This window comes from Myotis lucifugus, unplaced genomic scaffold (assembly GCF_000147115.1).
Source record: "Myotis lucifugus unplaced genomic scaffold, Myoluc2.0 scaffold_124, whole genome shotgun sequence".
Lineage (NCBI taxonomy): Eukaryota > Metazoa > Chordata > Mammalia > Chiroptera > Vespertilionidae > Myotis > Myotis lucifugus.
In genome coordinates this window covers 2,773,963-2,796,746 of record NW_005871172.1, presented here as the reverse complement: position 1 = coordinate 2,796,746, position 22,784 = coordinate 2,773,963, and the positions used below count along the sequence as shown (strand labels likewise).

The following is a 22,784-nucleotide window of genomic DNA, read 5'->3' as shown; positions in this document are numbered from 1 at the left end:
ATATTTTAAATATAGTCCAGAATGTCATGATCATCTAATTTCATGAATTATAGATTAACTAGAGGCCCGGTGCACAAAAATTTGTGCACTCGGGGGGGGGAGGGGTGGTCCCTCAGCCCGGCCTGTGCCCACTCGCAGTCTGGGACTCCTTGGGAGATAACGACCTGCTGGCTTAGGCCTGCTCTCGGGTGGCAGAGGGCAGGCCCAATCCCTAGGTGCAGCCCCTGGTCGGGCTCAGAGCAGGGCCGATTGGGGAGTTGGGGCACCGCCCCCTGTCATGCACAGAGCATGGCAGATCAGGAGGTTGCGATGCCACCCCTAGTCACGCTCAGGGTAGGGCTGATTGGGGGGTTGGGGCACCGCCCCCTGTCACACTCAAGGCAGGGTCGATAGGGAGGTTGCGGCGCCACCCTCTGTCACGCACAGAGCAGGGCCAATCAGGGGGTTGGGGCGCTGCCCCCTGTCACTCACAGAGCAGGGCCCATCAGGGGGGGTTGGGGCTCCGTACCCTGTCACACACAGAGCAGGGCCGATCAGGGGGTTGAGGAGCTCCCCCCTGTCACGCACAGAGCAGGGCTGATCAGGGGGTTGGGGCACCTTCCCCTGTCACGAACAGAGCAGGGCGGATAGGGAGGTTGTGGCCCTGCCCCCTGTCACACACAGAGCAGGGCTGATCAGGGGGTTGGTGCGCCGCCCCCTGTCACACACAGAGCAGGGCAGATCAGGTGGCTGGGGCGCCGCCACTGTCACACTCAGGGCAGGGCCGATGGGGAGGTTATGGCTCTACCCCGTCACACACAGAGCAGGGCCCGTGGGGGGGAGTTGGGGCGCCGTACCCTGTCACACACAGAGCAGGGCCGATCAGGGGGTTGGGGTGCCGCACCCTGTCACACACAGAGCTGCAGGGCGATCAGGGAGTTGGGGAGCTCCCCCCTATCAGACACAGAGCAGGGTTGATCAGGGGGTTGGGGCGCCTTCCCCTGTCACGAACAGAGCAGGGCGGATAGGGAGGTTGTGGCCCCGCCCCCTGTCACACACAGAGCCACAGGGCGATCAGGGGGCTTGGTCACTGCCCCCTGTCACGCTGATCCTGGTGCTGGGAGGCCTCGCAGCTCTGCTGATCCCAGTGCTGGGAGGCATATTACCATTTTACTATATAGGATAGAGGCCTGGTGCACTGGTGGGGGCCAGCTGGTTTGCCCTGAAGGGTGTCCTGGATCAGGGTGGGGGTCCCCACTGGGGTGCCTGGCCAGCCTGAATGAGAGGATGATGGCTGTTTGCAGCTGGTCACACACCCTTCAGGGTGGGGGTCCCCACTGGGGTGCCTGGCCAGCCTGGGTGAGGGGCTGAGGGCTGTTTTCAGGCTGGCGAGTGACTGAAGCTCCCAACCTGTCCTTTTTTTCTTTTTTTTTTATTCTGGGCCAGCTTTAGCTCTGAGGCTCAGCTCCAGCTATGAGGCCTCCGCTGCTGAAAGCAGGTTTCTGGCCTTTGTTTACCTTCTGTATTTGAAACAATGTTGCGGTCCTGCTGGCTGAAGCCTGGCTGACTAAAGCAGGTTTCTGGGGTTTTGTTTAGCTTCTATATTTGTTACAATGTTTCTTAGAGAGCAGCTGAGAGGCCGGCAAGGCAGGCGGGGAACCTGGCTTCCTCCATCACTGGAGCAAGCAAGCCTCCCTGTTCGCATCAGCTGCCTGGCTGCCGGCCGCCATCTTGGTTGGCAGTTAATTTGCATATCTCAATGATTAGCCAATGGGAAGGGTAGCAGCTGTACGGCTAATTACCATGTTTCTCTTTTATTAGATAGGATAGGAGAAAATTAGAAATTATTCACAACTAAGCAAGAAGTAGCAGCCTGCAACCTAAAGAAGAGAAACCAACACATACACACATACACACACACACACACACACACACTGAAAATTATATCTATATAAAAAAAACACAAGAACTCCAAAGTTTTGTAACTACAAGGAAATAACCATAAAGCCAAACAGTCTTAATTATCCCAGTGATTTCTGGGGGCATCATTACATTATAGCATGGTAATATAACTGACATTTATAATATTATAATCATTGTAATACCTCAAATTTATGCAGTTTGCAGTTCATACGAGACTTTTATATTCATTATTATAGTTAATTCTCAAAATGTTTGAGTTACCAAGTCAGATATAGGTACCATATCAACTTTTAAATTTTGTGACTCAGAGATATTTTAGAACTTACCCAGGGTCATGTTAACTGTTAGATAGGTATTGGCGTTCATAGGCTACTGCATCATGACTTCAAATCATCAAATAATATTTACTTTTATGCTATATAATGTGGTTAGTAAGAAAGAAAAGCATGTAATACATTCTAGAATTTCCACAAAAATTGCTGATGTGCTAAACACATCCACAAAAATTAATTTGAAACTTCCACAAAATTTACTTTGAAAGTTTTTAAACTTTTGAGCCCTTGAACGAATAAAATTAAGTAACATGAAAAATTCCCTTATATCAAATCCCCATTTCCCTATATGCCACAGAGATTTAAACTTACAATGTTAGTAGTAAATCCAGAACCATTAATTATCCTACATTTTAAAGTCTAAAATCTGTACATAAAATATAAAAGAACATGCACATTATAGCAATCACTTAGATTTGATGTATTTAACTGAAAACATAGAAGCATCAGAGGGAAGGTGGGGATGGAGGTGGCAAGGGAGAGATTAACCAAAGAACTTGTATGCATACTAGTATATGCATAACCCATGGACACAGGCAATAGTGTTGTGAAGGCCTGGGGGATGGGGGCTGGAAAGTAGCAGGTGCAGGGTAGAGGAGATTAATGGGGGAGAAAAGGGAGACATCTGTAATACTTTCAACAATAAAGATAAATTTTTACTAAGTATTATAAAAGAGTCTAGAGATACTTGAACCTAGGTGGATTCTTGTGGGAGAGAAGGTAGATATGGAATATTAGAGTAGATGTCCTGTGTCAAAGCACTTCCCCCTTGAACATTTAGCTTTAACAATATTAGAAACCCTCAATGCTCTAACGTTTGGAGGTAAAATAATAATATTTATAATATTTCTAAAAATGAGGAGAAATAAATTGCTTTGGGTTTTCTTTTTGCTTTTTAAGCAATTGATTTTTCATAATCAAACACTATCCAACAAAAGGAAGTAGGAGAGAGAAAAAAGTAAAGTTGCAGCTGAAAAAAATTCCTATACTCTTTTTCCAGGGCAAGGCTTATAGTCAGTTTAAAACCTTGATTTGTTATCATAAGAACAAAAAAAATGCACAAAAATGTTACATAAATGGAGCTATCTGCTTAACACTCCTAATGGATCACAATCTGCCATCACCATGGTAACCTCTGAATAACTTTTTCCAGGCTAGTGCCAATTATGCACTTCTCTGGCCCTTGAAATCCCACTCTTTTTTTTTAAGGCCTGGAATTTTTAAAAGAATAAAGCCCAACAGTTAAGTCCACACATACCCTCTTGTTCAGTCCGAGTCATTTCCTCAAGCTTCTTCTGTTTCAGTGTGTCCACCACATCGGCAAGGCTCCCTTTGCGGCGTTCTGGGGTTCCAAAAGTAACACTGGTCATTATCTCGCGGTCCCGACTCCCTTCGTCAGGCTTATGTGGTGAGGTAGAGGTATTTCGGAAGGAATATAGGGAACATAACTTATTATTCTCTGACTCCTAGAAAAACAGAATAAAATAAAACCATTAGAATACTTGTTTCTTTGCATATCATTGAGAGAAAAAAATCCCAAACTCAAACTCAGAATGACAATATGTGATGTTTAGATGGACAAATAAAATACAGTAACTATCTCCACTTAAAAAAATACTAAACACTAAAGCAATTATCAAAGGAACTAATCTGAAAATGCAGATTCATACTGGTACATTGTTGTTTTTATTAAAAGCAACCTAAGTGGTTCAAAACCAATTTCAAAATGGACACCTCAACTTCTTCTGCATTTGTGCCCTTCTTTTAAAATAGTTTAGATTCAATTACTAATTATTAGAATTTGTAAAGTTTTTCTTTAAATTGGCAGTTTAATTAGCACAGCCTAAAAATACATATACATCACAAAAACATTATCATCCTTGAACTTAGAAACAGTAGAGAAATTGCTTCAATGATTGTTAATTGTTCATCAGAAAATATAAAAAATGTCTAAGTCACTTCCAGAAAAATAACTAACCTGAATATTTTTGTGTGTTGGGTTTGGGGAAAATCACTTTTTTTCTAGCTGTCTATCTATCAAAAGTTTCAGAAACCTCTTTCTATTCCTTACCTTTATCATAGTCACACACATTTCTCATGTGGTATTTAGAAATGGTTTGTTGTTTATGTTTGTTTACAAAAGAACAAGTTTGTTACAGAAATATTTGCACATGAATTACTTCACAGTATAGGGAAAGTTGGCCAACTGTGAGGAGGAAAAACAAATCTTAGATTAAAAATAATAGACACCTAAAAGTTTATAGAAAGAAAATATTTAAATATCTCTCTAAATCAGAACTGAGGGCTGAAAGCAACTACTATTTGGCCATTGCCCATCAGAAGTCTTGCATTCGCCTTATCTGTCTGTGCTTGGGCAGTCTCTCTCCCAATAAGAAATGTCGTGAACTAAAGCCTTTGTGATTCTCATCAGAAGCTTGAAAATCCTATCTGCTCCTATATTTCTCTCCATCTTCACAAAGAAGCCTGGCAAGCTTCCAGAACTACGTAGAGGAAGAAGCAGAAGGTAAGTTACAGTTAATAATTAGTGGGAAGGGGTGGAAGGAAAAGGAATCTAGAGAAGTAAGTTTCCTCATATATTAAATAATAATTGTACTCAATAAATGTTAGGTATGTATACATTATCATCATTTTACAGAAGGTTGGAATAAAACTTATTTCAGGGTTATTGGGAGCATATAATGAGATAACAGTTATAAAGTAATTAGACGCAATGCTAAGCTCATAGGCAGTGGTGTTTAATAAAAGGTGCTATTATCCTGATGGAAGGAGCAGACTTAGGAATGGAGTCAAGGAGGATTATCCCCCCTCTGAACCTAAACATTTTTCTAGTGAAAAATGTTATGAGTCTTGAACTAAATTGAATATTGTAAAGTCTGTGAAAATATTTTTAAAACTACTGAATTGTATATATCAAATGGATAAATAGTTATGTGTATTATATCTCAATAAAGCTATTAAAATATTGTGAGTCAAGGAATTAAGCAAAGAAATAAAAAGAAAGACTTATGGACACAGACAACAGTATAGTGATTGCCAGAGGGAAGGTGGGATGGGGGAAGGTAGAAGAAGGTAAAGGGGGGATAAATGGTGATGGAAGGAGACTCGACTTGGGGTGGTAAACACACAATACACTATACAGATGATGTGTTGCAGAATTGTATACCTGAAACCTGTATAATTTTACTAACCAAATGTCAGCCCAATAAATTCAATTTTAAAAAATCTATAGATTCAACGCAATCCCTATTAAAATACCAACAGCATACTTCACAGAACTAGAACAAATACTCCAAAAGTTTATACAGAATCATAAAACCCCAAATAGCTGCAGCAAACTTGAGAAAAAAGAATGAAGTTGGAGAGATCACAATACTGGATATCAAACTATACAACAAAGCTATTATAACCAAAACAGCCTGGTACTGGCACAAGAACAGGCATATAGACCAATGGATCAGAAGAGAAACCTCAGAAATTGACCCACACCATTACAAGTCAATATTTGACAAAGGAGGCAAGAACATACAATGGAGTAAAGACAGCCTCTTCAACAAATGGTGTTGGGAAAACTGGACAGACACATGCAAAAAAATTATTGTGAGCCAAATCTTAATCTTTTCCACATTCCCATTGTTGGCACAATGACTATCACAGAGTAAATGCTCATTACATTTGTGCTGAAATCAAGTAAAAATGATACAATTAATGGGGCAGGGCAGGAAAGAGAGCTCTTCTTTACCTTGGTCCTAGATCTCTTCCTTCCCAGGAGAGATGTTATATTCCATTAAAGTTTACAATAATGCTGTGGAGTGTTGCAGAGGAACTCCACTAGATGCCAATCATGTTTAGGCCTTAAACATGGCTTTTTGGAATGGTCTCTTGATTCTTCACTTTGGACAAACAAAAACTGAGGTATGTTTTGGAAAGCCATTTTGACCTCTTAATACTGTCCCTGTCAGAAATCTGACCTAAGTGTTTTTGAATTGATAATTACCATTTGATCAATCATGCTTCAGTCACTTTCATTTCAAATGCAAACTAGTCTTATAGCATAGCCTATAAGTCAAAAACAAATTCTGACTCAATCTAAGGGATTGAAGACCAAGTCAAAACATGAGGAGGTGTTGCTTACAGATGACTCACCATTGTCCATAATAAAGCAAATTTTTCCATCACTCGAAATATGGTAAGAATGGCTCTCCAGCCTGAGTAACAACTTTAAGTTGTCTTTAAAGCATTTGGGCTCCATACAGTACCACTTTTTTTCTCTCAGGACTAATTTCAGTCTTACTTACTCATGTCACTTACTTGTTAGATCAACTACAATTCTTGGGTTTTTTTACTCATGGTAATGTGGTCACTGCCATCCTGCACCACAGACAGTAACCATGGGTTCCCACACTGATTACCCACACACTGTCCTCAGCCCCATAATGTGTGCAAAGTGGCTCAACACCACCAAGAAGCAGGGAACAAGAAGCTGAAAAGTCATGATTTCACCAAGGCACCCAGATAGGCAGTGAATGAAATCATAAATGGCTTCAATCATATAAGTAATTTTATAACATTCTTAGGAACAATAGAAAGGGACAAAATTTATTAATTTTGGCCCTCACTTTTATCTTTCTAAACCTTAAGCAGTATTGGCCTTTCATGAGTGGAGGCCTCTAGGCATTTTATCTGAGTAAAGGGGCACACAAATCCAAACACTTTCAATGAAGAAATTACTGTTCGATAAAAGGCAATCATGCCAAATTTTAAAAAGAGACTTGACTAAGAATCTCTAATCTTTTTTTCTAGAGGACTAAACCATTTTTAAATACATTTTCTTAAGAAAAAAAGCTCAACTTACTCTGTAAGTTTTAAAAAAAAGTTCTATGAAATATCAATTGAGGCAAGATTCCCAATGATAATATCTGAGTCTTAATGCATGTCACTGCAGCACAACGGTGGAGAGATCTGAGACAATATTTCCCTAAAGCAGTGATTCTCAAACTTCAAGATATAGAATCCCCTGGCAAGTATGTTAAATGCAGATTCCTTCATCTCCTCCCATACCCTGAAGAGTAGGACTCGGGAATATAAATTTTGAGGAACATCTCAAGTGATTCTGATCACAGTTACTTTAATTCTGATGTACCTCACTTTAAGAAACATCAATCCCTAAGGCAAATGAAATAAATGTGCTTTGCCTTAATGTTATAATGCAGATATAATTATGAATAATTTTAAGAAGCCTGGTTAGTTGTAATTTTTAAAAATAACATAAAGGAGATTACCTCTCTTCTTTTGACCTTTCTTGTGAAAACAACCGCTGAATAACATGACTGAACACATGAACAGCACAAAAAGCAGAGTATATGGGGCACGGAATAAGCATTAGTTCATTCAAAGAAAATTTGCTATAAATTTGTTTTCTTTCAATCCTTAACATCAGTGACCTCACCAGACCTAACAGTAAAATATTTTTTCAAAATATTACTCATAAGAATCTTAGTCCTAATACAATGAATAAAATAATGTTGTTGATTCAAATGATGTAAAGAGTATTTCACTGGAAATCAGTTAAGCACAGTACAAAAATTATATGTAGAAGAGTGAAAAAGTACCCAGTAGGACCAGAAAAAAAAGTCATTAGGCAGAGTTTCTAGAAAAGGAAAGCAATTTTCACAAATTAAGAATATTTTAGTAAGATGTTTTTGTGTCTGAAGGGATAAAAAAGTAAATAGTAAAAACAAAACATGTATGGATGGTGACAGGTGTTAACTAGACTTATTGTGATGATCACTTCACAATATATACAAATATTGAATCATTATGCTATTCACATGAATTATTATGCTGTACACCTAAAACTAATATAACATTTTATATCAATTATACATCAATTAAAAAACATGTGAGGTAATGGATGCTAACTTATTGTGGCAATAATTTTACAATACACACATGTCAAATCATTATGTTGTACACCTTTAACTAATATAATGTTATTGATCAATTATATCTCAATAAAACTGGAATAGCATATTAAAATAATATTGCTCCAATTTTTCAGGTGTGATTTCTAAATGGTGATGATATTATTGGTAAATGTCTTTCTTTTTTCCTTATTTGTGTTTTCTAACTTATAACTGGTGAAATATTGCTTTTGTGTGTTTTTGGTATTTTTAATTAAATTTTTAAATTATATTTTGTAATTATATAGTACTAGATATATGATTTAATTAGTTTCAGATATATATCATAGTGGTTAGACATTATATAACTTACTAAGTGATGCCCCTTGACAAGTCTAGCATCCACCTGGCATCAGAAATATTGTTTATATAATAAAGAGATGCTTGGAAAAAATATAAAAGTAAATTTAAGAGAACACAGTTTAGCCTTCTTGAAGATTAGTACATTATAGTTTCCCTGTACTAAAACCAGAAAAAAAACTTACTTTCTTGGTATTTCTATAGTTGAGGGTTCTCAAATAACTTTTTCTAATAAATCTCATTATTTAAAAGGGCATCCTTATATCAGCTAAAATCTATATCCTTATAGTTATCACCCATATTTCCTGTTTGCCCTCAAAAGATTCACAAAATCAATTTACTCTCATTTCCCTATTAGAGTTGTTCAAACATCTTAAGAGAAGCATTAAATAGTCCTTTTCTAGGTGAAATTCCTCCAGTTTCTACAACTAATTTCTCATTTGACATAATTTCCAGATCCTTTGTCTTTCTCCTCAGATGCACTCCAGTCTCTAGATACTGTACTAAAAATGGGTTGCCAATAACTGAATACAAAATTCTGCATCCTCGTTTTCACTGGGAAGAAAAGTAACACTCAGAGATTATGTGGCTTCCCCTGTGCCACACAGGTATAGCTGGCAGAACTAAAATCTAAATGTAGTTTTCTGATATCATATCCAATGTTTTTTTTTCCCATTCCACAGTGACAATAAATAAATAAAATTAGTTTATCAATTCTTGTATGAAAATCACCCTAAAATTCAGTGCTTAAAACAATAATCACTTATTATCTTTTATGCTAACTGTGGGTCAGGAATTCAGGAGCATCTGGGCTGTTTGGTGCTGCCTCGAGGCCTCTCTTGAGGTTGCCATTAAGTCAGTGGCTAAGGTTGGAATCATCTCAAAGACTTCTTTACTCCCAAATGTAAACACTTCAAAAGCTCAGGGCTGAAGTATGGGGTTCCTTAGACATCATCCTCTATCTCTGCGTGATCTCTCTACATGATGTTTTCTCTCCATCATGTTAGCTTCAAACATGATAGTCCAGGCTTCCAAAGGTACATGCCCCCAGAAAGAGCCAGATGAAATCTGTATCACTGTTTCTAACCTCGCCTGAGAAGTCATGCCCTGTAAACTGTCAGTGTGTTCTATTTAATAGTGAGTACCAAGGTTTGCCCATAGTCAAGGGGATGGGAGTTTAATCTCTGCATTTTTATAGGATGGAGTTATAATTATATCCTCAAATCGCTGCTGTGAGAAATGAATAATGTATAAAGCATTTAGTACAGTGCCTATCATATAAGACTCAATAAATGATAACTACTCTTATTATTAAATTCAAATACCCTTTATCCAATTGTCCTTTGTTTCAATTTTCAGTTCTGAAAATACTGTCATGATAACCACTGGCACCATTTTTAGGTTTTTTTTATACTCACTCATCTAAGTAGAATAATCAATATATGCTCAAAAACCACTTTCTTTATGAAGTCATCCCAAACTAATCCCACCAAGACCTGACCCTCCCAAAGCTCCAGTAACCTTACCACTTGTAATTAGAATTTTCTGGGGATACTATGAATTTCCATTCAACCTAACAGCATATGGATTAACTCCATTCTGGCCAGGAGCAGCTAGAGAATGTGTCTGCTCTGATTCATCTAGGTTGCCAACTGCACCTAGCCCAGGAAGGTGAATGGGCAGCCACATGGTGAACAGAGGAGAGCAGTGGGCTAAGGTTGCAAAAGTCAGAGAAGGGTCAGGATTTGAGAAAGTCACAGACCATGGGCCAGAGACCATTTCTGACCAGGAATGGAATTCTTGCCCTACATAATGGAGTTGAAACACACATACAGGCAGAAGTCATCGAAGTTAGGAGAAACGACTAGGAAATGGACTCTCTAAGCAGCTGAATTAATCAACTTCCCTTTCTGCTGCCCAATCTAATTATAGGACAGAATATTACCCTCTCTTACTCTTTCTTCCACGCATTAGCAAGGCTGATTTAAATGTGTTCAGTCTTACTGCATTGCATGTTGTCATTTTTGTTTTGCTCTTCCATTTTGTTATACTGCCTCTCTAATTATAGCTTTACCTCACTCTAGTCTGCCTTCCCTAAAGATAAGCTTTATTGAGATAGAAGTGACATTCCCTCTATCTATAGCAAACCTCTGTTTTCTCAGACCCTACCCTAAATCACTCAGTCTAAATCCTAAAAATGATTATTTCCAACATTCTCTTACTGAGACACTCCATGGTTCTCTATGGTGTGTTCTCTTTACTGCAATGAAGAAATCCAATTTGTTTAACTATAGATATGTTCCTGGTAATCTTTTGCTGAAGGGAATTAAGGAATGCAATGTCTATAAAGAAATTAAAAACAATAATAAAACCAACTAAAGTTACATGTATTGGCAACTTAACCATGTCAGTGATTAATATATTAAGTTATAATATATACTATATATGTACTACTTTTTCTGATTATCTGCTTTAAAAAACTTTTTTTGGAAGAACCAAAAATGGCCTGAGACTGTGCTGTATAAGAGACATTTTACTATGGTGTTATTGAGTGACTGACAGAAAAGCTTTATCTAATCTAGGTTCCAATAACTTCTTGCTAACAAAGGAAATCTAACCTTTTTAATATGCTGAGAACTAAATTGCTAACATTTATAGGTTCTTTCTCAGAGGAAAAAGTATATTTTTCTCCAATGTGACATATTTTGAGGAAAAACGTTGGTTTTAAAAAGCTTATATAAATGAAAATACTGAATTTGGCTCCAATTACCAACAGTTTAATTCCTGACAAAAGTATCATTTGCTCTAATAGTGAAATAAAATATATTCTTTTTCTCTTTTATTAAAAATGATACTGGTAGAATATATTAAATTTACATAGCATTCTCAAAATTGGAATAATATCATGCCACTTTATTATATTACTATACTGTTCAATAACAATAAATTTATTCACGATGTGTCAGAATGTAGATTTTTTTTACCAATATTTGCTAAAGTGTCATGACTCCTAAAGTCCAAGAAGGAAAAGCCATTTTAAAAATATTATTTTGATCCCAAGAAAAAAATTACAAGACAAAAGTTTTTTAAGATGTCCTCATCACCATATTTAATAAATGGAAGTAAATATCGTGAACAGAGTAAATATAGAAAAATATTGAAATCTCTAAACTTGTCAAGACAATCACATAGAACAGCCTTGCATTATCTATATACCACCAGCCTCCATATAGAATCAAATCTCAAGATTCAAAAGTCCTTAAAAATCCAATTGTTCAATACCATCTAGTACTTGAATTTCCTATGCAAGAAATGTAGTATAATAGTTAACAACTAAAAGATCTTTGGGTCAGATTTTCTAGTTAAATATGTTTTTCCATCTATCTCCCATATAACCCCAAACAAGTTAGATAATTTCTCTGTGCCTTAATTCCCTCATCTATAAAATGGGAGTACAGAACCTACCTCATAGTGTTGATATGAAAATTAAATTAATTAATAAAAATAAAACACCTGTTATATAGTAAATGCTCATTAAATGATGGTGGTGGTAGTAGTGATGATGGCTGTCAAAATTTCCCTGGCAAGCAACTTTTTGCCTCTCCTTAAACACCTTCACTGATAGAAGATTTGGCACTTCTCAAAGCAGTTGATTTTATCTTTGGAGGGTTGTCAAACATTCTTATTTATGGGAATATGAATCCTATGCCTTCAAACCATGGAAACATTTCCATCCCATAGAAACATTTATAACAGCAGCACTTTCAATACATACACACAGCATTATAGTAACCTTGTATCTTTTCTTTTTCTGGCAAAACATCCCCATTTTCTTCATTTCCTCCTCATAAGATATGGTTCAGCCAGACAGATCATTCTCTTCCTGAGTATGTTCCAGTTTGTTTCTCTGGATCTCTTAAATAGTAGTGCCCTGAAATGAATGTGCTCAATATTGTCTAAATAAAGAATTAAGGCACATGATCACTGAGAGATAATAAAGATCATGGATAGGCAACTTCACAGATGAGAATACTTATAACTTTTTGGTAATGGAACAGTAAGAAGAGCTTTAAGGTGAGTCCACATGGTAGTGAATTCCCCAACACATGGAGCAACATTCTATTAGCTGATGCATATGCCTTCCAAACCAGACAGCTACTTTCATCTGGCAATTCATTAGTATTCAAACTACCATATGATATTCAACCTAAACAACACTATCAGGCTATGTTGAGTTGGCTAAGACAATTTTAACCTTGAAATGAACAAATTTTGAATTAGCAAGAGACTTGATTATAGTTCAAATCTTTCATGTTTGAGATGAGGAAACTGAAGTCAGGAGATTTGAAGTGACTTCTCTAATGTCACACAGCAAATTAGTGTCAGAGATTAAACACAGGCCTTCTGAGAGATAACATCCTTTCCTAAATAACCCCAGGGAAAATATTTCTACTGATGAGAGAGAGAGAGAGAGAGAGAGAGAGAGAGAGAGAGAGAGAGAGAGATGACAACTTAAGGCAGTGGATCTCAACCTTGGCTGCACATTAGAATGAGGCCCAGAAATTAGGATTTTAAAAAGATTCCCAGGTGATTCTAATGTGCAGCCAAGGTTGAGAACCACTGACTTAAGGCATTAGGGAAGAAGTAGTATGATTATGCAGATGTTGGAGAAGTATAATTGAAAAAGTTTTCCAGAGCCAGCTTCTATGCATGGAGAGTCTCAAATGATTTCATGGAGGTTTCGCTAAGAGGTAACTACTTTCTCAACTGTCAATTTTATTATCTTCATGCTCTCCTCCTTTGCAGTTGTTTTCATTGCTTCCCCATTTCAGAGTGTGCTTATAAAAAAATAACTGTATTTTTTTACATATAAACAGCAGAGCAGCTAGTATGATTCATAGAATCTAGATATTGGTCAGTTAGTTCATCACAAACCTATTTTGCATCATCCAAATGAGAAATAGTGAAGGGAAAGTTGGGATTTATCCACCCCAGATATCATAATTAAGAATCTGAAGCCACCTGGCTGGCGTGGCTCAGTGGTTGAGTGTCAAGTTACAACCCATAAGGTCATGGTTCAATTTCCATTCAGGGCACATGCCTTGGTTGCAGGCTTGATCCCAATGTGGGGTGTGCAGGAGGCAGCCCATCAATGATTCTCTCTCATCATTGATCTTTCCATCACTCTCCCTCTCCCTTCCTCTCTGAAATCAATAATAAAAATATATTATTAAAAAAAAAAGAATCCGAAGCAAAGGAGGCAAACACACACACACACACACACACACACACACACACACACACACACCAAGCAAACAAAACACAACAAAAACACCTCCCTACCATCTTCCAAAAACAGGGAAATAGCCTTGAAAATAAGAGAGTCAAGGTACTAAAGACCTATTGCATGATACAGGTGTTGGCAGGGAGAGGAGTGCATGTACTAGTAGTATGACACAAGTATCCGTTGAAATTTGTTTAATCCAGTTTCCAGAAAAAATCTGTTCTTAATTCAATATAAAAACTAGGGCCATTGTGGGTGAGAGTATTAGAGTAGTTTCCAAAAAAATAGAAAATAAGATATAAAACTCTTAGGAAAAAGGCAAGGTAGCTGGGATCCATGAGGAAAAGAGGTAGTAATTAGGCTCCCAGAAATAATATTGATGTGATAATTTACCCATGTTTAGGGTGTCTATTTTTAAATGATGAGGCTGGGGTCACAAAAATAGATCAGATCATGCTCTTTATACTTCACAAATCTTAACATTAAAAAGTACCAGAGCCCAATGAAGGTCTGTCAACCCCACTTATCCCTTAATAGAGATTCTGCTCTATTACAGTGAAATCCTTTCATGGCCTAATTTTCCAAGGGAAGACGGACTAGCGAGCAGATTGCTCTATGTGCCATACACACTGAGCACTCACAGACACTCTGTGATCTCAACAATCTCCCATCTTCCCTGGGATCTTGCCCAGTAAGGTTCCCAAGTTTGAGAATTTCACCAAAAAAGCCTTCAAATTTCCTTCTAATATGTAAAATACATACAATGGCTTACCCAGAAACCGTTAGTGATACAGATAAATAACATCTCTAGCTCTCTGATTTAAGTTTTTACAGAGAGCACAAGTTCAAAGAAAGTAAAAGTGATTTTTCAGAGGCTATGTTGTTTATGAAACAACTATCCAGCTATCTATCTACTTACCTATATGTCTAACTATATTTACATTTCCAGGGAAGGAGAAACTAGCACAAAAATGTCACCAATTTACCACAAAGCAGCAAGTGGAAGTATAATTTTGTCATCAGGTGCCCCCAATGTATAGAAGCTGTGCATTGCTCTACCTGGAGGCAATACACAAACTTGGACTGATGGTTCAGTTAGAAACATAGAACACATGCTTTCTTTCTGGCAGGAGTGGGAGGTGTTAATTTTTATTTTTCGCTCTTAACTTTCAAATACCCCAAAACTTATATTCAGATTGATTTCTGGCTCTACTGTACTATTCCTCATAGATAAAAAAAAAAGTAGCCAATAGGAGAACTAAACTCTAATCTTACTGTCAATTTCACAAAGCAAAATAAACTGTAATTAACTTCACATACAAACCATATCAGTGTGAGAAAAAAAAAAGAGAGAGAAGCAGGTATCTGTGGTAGAAGCATAGCAAGTACAAAATAAGTTAATACAACTGAAGGGCAAATGTTAACTCTAAATTCAAGAGTTAAAGTTTTCTCAATTTCATGGATTACATTAGCTTAATCCTAGCTAACCTAATGCTATCTAAAAAGCTACCAACTTACCACTGAGACTAACCAAAAAGTTTCTAAATAACAGTAAATGCCAAAAAAAGTTCTAATTCTTTGTGTTTCTAGGCAAACAAATCTCTCCTATTATACCACCACAATCTACCAATGCTTAAATGAGGGAAATTTCTTTCCAGAAGTTTGATGAACTTGAGAATATTGAATTCTAGATACTCTCAGTACACTGGCAGCGAAAATAAATCAGAATTAAATTATAATACAAACAAAAGTTTACAAATAACTTTCAATCATTTTATTAAATAATGCTTTCCATTTTCTAAAGTGTTAATGAAATATAAAGAAGATAAATGAAATGTATAAATATTCATTTCTAATTTTTACCTGATTGTAAAATATTATTGGTAAAGGTTTGTAATTTATACTTTTGATTTCAGAATATAGCTTACAAAGAGATATATCATTGAACTCAATTTTTATCACTTAGAAAAATAATGCCTAGAGGTCATGGGAATGTAGTAATACCAAAATAATATTTAAGAGGTTAATAGTATAAAAAATAAATATGTCATCACATTAAAAGATTAAGTAACAAAAGGAATAATAGCTTGAAGTTGTTCCTCTTTAAAAAGGTTACATTTTTCTTGTTCCTCTTTAATAAGGAAAACTTATTACAGGGGACAACCAAACAGTGGGATAATTTGCATATCACGGTAATTAAGGCACATTCATTAGATGTGTTCAAGAAAGATTAGATATGTTCAGGAAGGAACAGAGTAGGATCTTTCCTGCTTAATGCAGGTGTTTTGACTCAATAATCAAAGAGAGCCCTTTCAAGCTCATCTCTGATTGAACAATGGGAGCAGGATTTGTTATGTTAAACTTACTTTTATGGAAAGCAACCCCCTTCCAAATTAAAGTAAGAAGGTAGATCAGCGAAATAAGCCAGTCAGAGAAAGATAAATATCACATGATCTCACTCATATGTGAGATATAATGAGCAACATAATTTGATGAACAAGAATAGATCCAGAGACAAATGGTAGGGGAGGGGGGAGTTAGAGAGCAACCAAAGGATTTGTATGCATACATATTAGCATAACTAATGGATACAGACACTAGGGCGGTGGGGACCTGTCCAGGGTGGGAATGACTTGGGAGGGGGTCAATTGGGGGGGAAAGGAGACATATGTAAAACTTTAGACCATAAAAAAAATTAAAAAGATGCAACTCTATTATATGACCTATATAGAGGTTGTGCCCCCATATGTATAGCTCAATTTTAAAAATGAACTCAATTTTAAAAATGAAATGCTTTATAAAAAAGAAGAAGAAGAAAGAAAAGGAGGAGGAGGAGGAGGAGGAGGAGGAGGAGGAGGAGGAGGAGGAGGAGGAAAGGGGAGGTAGATCTGGAGGAGTTAAGTATAATCCCAGCTTCCCCTTCCAAAGACATATGCTGCCTATCCAAACATCACCATCTTATTCATGCTGATCTAGAAGGACCATAAGCTTCATATTTCATTCTAATCATGAAAAGTTCAAATTAGTCACGTAAATTACTGCATGCTATATAATACATACATTATACTTTCTACAAAATATTGCTTAGAAGAATTACAGAAATGTGCATATTTCATTATTCCAGTATCATATTTCATTATAGTAATGTACCCAGATCATCACTGAGCAAGAAGGAATTCTGCACAAGAAAGTGAACATTAATCAGAACCACCTATATACTAAAACAGGCTTGTGGAGTTCTTCTTTAATCAGAAAATTATTGGTGTCTTGAGATCAGCTTTCATTGATTAATACTGATCAATTATGACAAGAAGCCTATTTAAAAAACAAAACAATACTTCTACTATGTTTAAATGCCATTTGAATTCATCAAGACAATAAAAGCTGAATGTAATAAGCCTGCTCAAATTGTTCTGCTAGACTAGTTCCTACCACATTTTCTATTAGTAATCAAGTCTTATTTTAAATAATTATCAAGCATGACTTTCCCTAAGAGTCTGGAAATGTTATAGAGCCTAAACTATCCTTTGGTCCTGAGGAATATTTGCATATGGATAGTAGATAGGAACAGTCAAATCACAGAAGCATCACTATGATGTACACTAGCATCTTATTGGTGCAAGAAATGAAAAAAAAATATTTATGAAGCATAAAGGTATCATATAAAAATGAAGTAAGTTAGAGGAATATTGGCTGAATCCCAGAATAGATAATCCTGATGACCGTGAAGGAATGTTGTAAATTGTCAGTGAATGTCAGTGATAAAGTTTGTTAAGAGATTCATGTTACAGTCAGTACTCTGCAAACCTCAGTTACTGGATCTTATACCAACTGAAAAAAATTAAGTAAAAATAAACATGGCAAATCCCATCTCCTTGAAAACATTCTATGTACACAATTATATTACACCGAAAAAAAATAAAAGATACCAGGGTCTGATTTTCCTTGAACTGTCAAAATACAAAAGAAATGCAAAAAGTCTTTGCACAGATGTAGCAAAGTACTAGATTTTCATATTTTGGCAGGTGCTCAATATGCAGCCCACATAATCACATGCTAATGACTAGAGTGTGTTCATCAGTATGCATACCTGGTTCCTTCTTGCCCAAGGGGGGGAAAAAAGCCAACTATACCAAAGCATGTTAATGTTTCTACATTCAACAAAAATTTTGATAATATGCTTGGTAAGAAAACTTTTCCAAAAAGTATATTTAGAAAGGTGTATTATATCATTAAGAAGAATGATAAAATAACTCAAGTTTTCATAAACATAGAGAGATTTTAAGTAATGCTATTCATTTTATTTAATTTGGGAACATTTTTTAAAAATAAGTATTCTTTAATAGCAGAAATGAAACAGTGCCACTAACTGTGGGGTGGGGGAGGAAATAGAAAGGTAATCAATGTGTTAACACTAGAAAACATGAGTTGTCTATTTCACAACCCATTCCAGGCAATAAAATATGGTTTGATTTTTTGTTTAAATTGTAAATAAATTTGTCATTAACTTTTGAGATGTGTTTAAAAAGAGACAGTACAGTGTGCTAATATAGTTTCAAATTTATAGAAAATGGAAATTGCCCATATCGCTTCCTGAAGAATATTGTTTCATGACTCAGGAAGTCAAGGATGGACATTTCTACTTGTTACCGAAAGTTTTGGTTTGAATTTTACTTAACTTGAATAAATTCCCAAAATCCTAAAATGAAGGAGTAGTAACAATTTCTCAAAAAGTCTAAACCTTGATAGTTTATGGATTTTTGTCCAGTGCTTCATAGACCAGTCAGGTACCAAAAAGATGCACATGAACTTTGCCTTAGGTGTTAAATCTATAAACTACTGAGTATAAACTACTTAGGACCGCGTGAACTAGTTGATTTCACTATACCTTCTAAAGCACAGTCTCAATAAAAGTGAGGAAATACATTTCATTTGGGTGCTACCTTAGATCTTAAATGACTAAATCTTACCAAAAACTAGCAACAATTCGTTTTTTAAATCTTTTAAAAGGCAACAAAATTAGAAATCTTCTAGAAGTCTGTCACAACATAAAACATGGTTGAAAAAGATTGAATCCTCACTTAAAATTCCTGGACTATGTTATCATGTAATGAAAACAGCTCCATTCCCAGAAATGGTTCAAAGTCCATACCAGACTTTTTATGACTCCAGTGAACTACATAAAACTCTCCAGAGTTGATTAGCAACTTCATTGGACTGAAAGCAGGAAATACAGACAAGGATAAATTGTTTGCAAGCAAGAAAGTATTGTTCTCAACAGTTATTTATTAAATGTCTCAACATGCCTATTATTATTTTCTTTCAATTACAACAAAGGACATTATTAGCATCTTTTACTTACAGCAGAAAAATGTTCTTAAAACTTTTCTAAAAGATAAAACTCACTTGGGGAAATTTAACTGGTCTCCAAAATAAGGAGTTCTGATAATCTGGGGATGAAAGTCCAGCATGGTTATTTCTGCTTAATTGGACTAGTAGTTAAAAGCCAGATGCATATAATCCCATTTTGGCTTAAAATATGTATCAATATAAGCAGGCATGTAAGTGCACATGTACACATGTGTAGAGAATGCCCCACTTACAATCTTGTCACTTTTAAAATCTTTTAAGAGATACATTACCCAGATCCCCAAGTCCTACCCCAGAAGTCACTTGCAGACAGTTCACTCTTAGGCAAAAGACTTCTGTCCTCACATGGGACTATTCTCTGTCCAGGAGCAAGCCTACCCTCCCCCCTCTCCCTGCAACTTCATGTCCTGTTCACTATTGACTAAAGTTCTGTCCACATGCACATTATTTAAAATAGTCTCCTCGCCTTCTGTGTGAATCTTCTTCAGAATCTATGGGACCTCCTCAAAGAACTGTTCACTCTTCCACTGAGCATCAAACTCTCACCTGCACTACTGCAATAGTTTTCCTAATAAGTCTCCTTGTTTCTGGTGTTGCCTCTTACAATCCATTCTCTACACAGCAGCCAATGTGATATTTTAAAAACAGAAATCAAATCATGTTAGTTTCACTTAAAATCTTCCAGTGGCTTCCTCTTGCACTTCAAGTAAAGTCCAAACACCTCACTGCAGAATATGATACCCCATAGTATCTGCCATCTGCCTGCCTGCCTCCTTGATTTTCTCTCATACTGTTCTCTCCCTCATCCATTCCACTCCAGCTACTCTGTTGTATTCTGTTGCTCAAACACACCACCAAGCAGCTCTTGTACTTACTCCAAATTTTTGCATAGCTAGTTCATTCTCGTTATTCCCATTCCCTGGACTGTTAAAAGTAGTCATCTCGGGGGATGAGGGCATAAGTGGGGGGTGGGGGGATAAAAGGGAGATAAGGACACATTTGTAATACCTTAATTAATAAAGGAAAAATAAATAAATAAATAAATAAATAAATAAATAAATAAATAAATAAAAAGTCATCTCAATCACATTTTCTTATTTAATTTTCTTCACTGTACTTATTATTGTCTGAAATTGTCTCACTCTGTGGAACTTTGTCTGCCACACTCCTAGAATCTAATTTCCATGATAGAGAAATCATCATCTGTATTATTCACAAGAAAGTCCCTGCCCCTGAAACTTAGTAGGTCCTATATACTCAAGTAATCTTTAGCAGATAATCATTACAGCACAGTATCATATGCCAGTCACTAAACACTACCACAAAATGTTCCTCCATGCTTGTTAACATTAAAAAGAATAATACATGATACATGTTTTCATAAAAAAATTATGTGAATTTATTCCTGCCTAATGAATCAGTCCTAATGGAAACAAAAACATATTTCAGGGGACAATCAATATTCCTCCACAAAAAAAGGTGCTGGTACACTGACATCATAATGAAAAGAGTAGTAATTGTACATAGCAACCAAAGATAGTGAAACCTCATTTACACTAACCTTTTAGCCTTCAAATGGATCATACCAATTAACACAGAAGTCTAAATTTAAAAGTAAACAGTTTTGTATCCATAATATAAGTAAATGTAATGAACAGTGGAGTCTAAAACTTTTTTACCTGAAATTGATCTTTGAATGCCAATCTCTAAAATTTCTATTACCCTTCTTTACTTGTGCCATGAATTCTTTTCTTTGTTTGGAACTGTATGGTCTCTCATACTTTACTATAGTTCCACCTCAAAATAAATAATCTGAATTTTAACATTTAAAATTTTTTTTTCTGATCAGGAAGTGGGGGTTAGCAGAACTTCTCTGCTTTGTCTTTCCTCTACAGAAAAGCTCCTCTGTGGTCTTGATATTTCAATTTAAACGCCTTCTGAACCCAGTAGATAAGAAACTTTTTAGTGCCTGTTTCTAACTGTTCGTGAGTGAGGACCGTCACAGAAACTAAATAGCAATGGAAACCAAATAGGTGTTAATAGGATTTTTGTTGATTTTTAGATTTTTTTAAAAATTTTACTTCCCCACAACTATTTTATGGGGTTCAATTACAGTCAGTAACAGATATGATCCATGGAGGAGAACTACAAATTTCCTTTAACTTCATAACAATCCTTTTGGACTTTACATTTACTTGAAAGTAGAATGTGGTAAAAAATATTTACTAAATTTTACTTTCATCACAGTCCCTCCACCCCAACAGTATTACAAATGTCCTCCATTTTATTCCCATTTACCCCCTCTACCCAGCCATTGAGCCACCCCAGGCTTTTCCTACACCATTGTCTATGTCCATGGGGTATGCATACGTGCATATAACACATATCACAATCTTAATTATATATTTATAATTAAGAGAGAGAGAGAGAGAGAGAGAGAGAGAGAGAGAGAGAGAGAGAGAATATGTAGATTTGCAGGACTGGCCAGAAACCTAAAATCCTTCTATTGTTTTTCTTTCCTGTAAAAAAAATTGTTTGGTGATATAATACTAGCAATATAAGTCATTACAGGTCTGATGTTACAGTTCTTACACAGTATTGAATCTATTGAATGAAAAGGGAGCACAAAGGGGATTTCCAAATGCAGCTGCTACTTCCCATTTGTTAAATCCTTTTACTATACCGTAGACGTACACAGCTGGGAAATACTATAGAGTGGGAATTAAAACAAAATGTTTTGGCTTCTAGAAATTCAGAATACACAAAAGGTCCAGTGGAAAGCAATGCTTGATATCAAAAGAGAAAGTTTGAAAACAAGGATGATTTCTTTTAGACTAACATATAACATATATTTGTAAATTTAAACTATTTTATACTACCATAAATTCCACTTAGTATAATTTGCTAAGCACATTATTAATATCTATTTTCTAACAAAATTTTAGATCATAAAACTTTGAGAATAACTCGCTAAAGCAATTTGGCACTTGCCAAGATACACACAAAATTTAACTGAGAAAAATAAGCAAAGTGTTCTCTGAAAAAATAAATTTTGAACTGTATTATTTCTGATTCAACCTACATATTCCAATGTAATTATTTATCTGTCCATAGCTATATTTGGCAAAAAAGCAAATATCTATCTCTATCCCATTGGCCTAATCCAAGCCACTATCATCTCTTACCAGGATTTCTTAAATAGCCTCCCAACAGGTCTCCCTCCCATCCATTCATATTACAGCTAGAATTATCTGCTTGAAATATTCTTAAACCCTTCAAAGCCTTTCCATTGCACTTAGAATCAAATCTCACTTCCAATGTTATCTACCAGGTATTGTTGGATATAGCCCCTACGAATCTCTTCAACCCGATCTGATGCTACATTGCATCCTTACTTATTATACTCCAGCCACGAAGACTACCTTGAATTTCTTGAAACTCAGCTATATTTTTCTCACCTCAAATATTTCATACATGTTATTCCCTCTGCTATTTTTACTCGTTCTTTTATTCTTTGCCTGACTAGTTCCTCCTATCCTTAGGTCAGCAAGGACATTCCTATCTATCCATTCTAAATGAAGTTTATTTCATTATGTTCTCACATAGCATTCTGTT

General features: G+C 36.2%; 1 protein-coding gene across 2 annotated transcripts in view; it reads right to left on the bottom strand.

Annotated features, from left to right (window-relative positions):
• The window catches only part of SOX6 (SRY-box 6), a 458,732-nt gene that overhangs the window by 304,300 nt on the left and 131,648 nt on the right, over window positions 1-22,784 (bottom strand). For both annotated transcript variants that reach the window (XM_006093837.3, XM_023758148.1), the window contains exon 3: window positions 3,493-3,700. In XM_006093837.3, coding sequence (XP_006093899.1) covers window positions 3,493-3,700 — 208 coding nt within the window. The remainder of the gene's footprint in view (window positions 1-3,492; window positions 3,701-22,784) is intronic.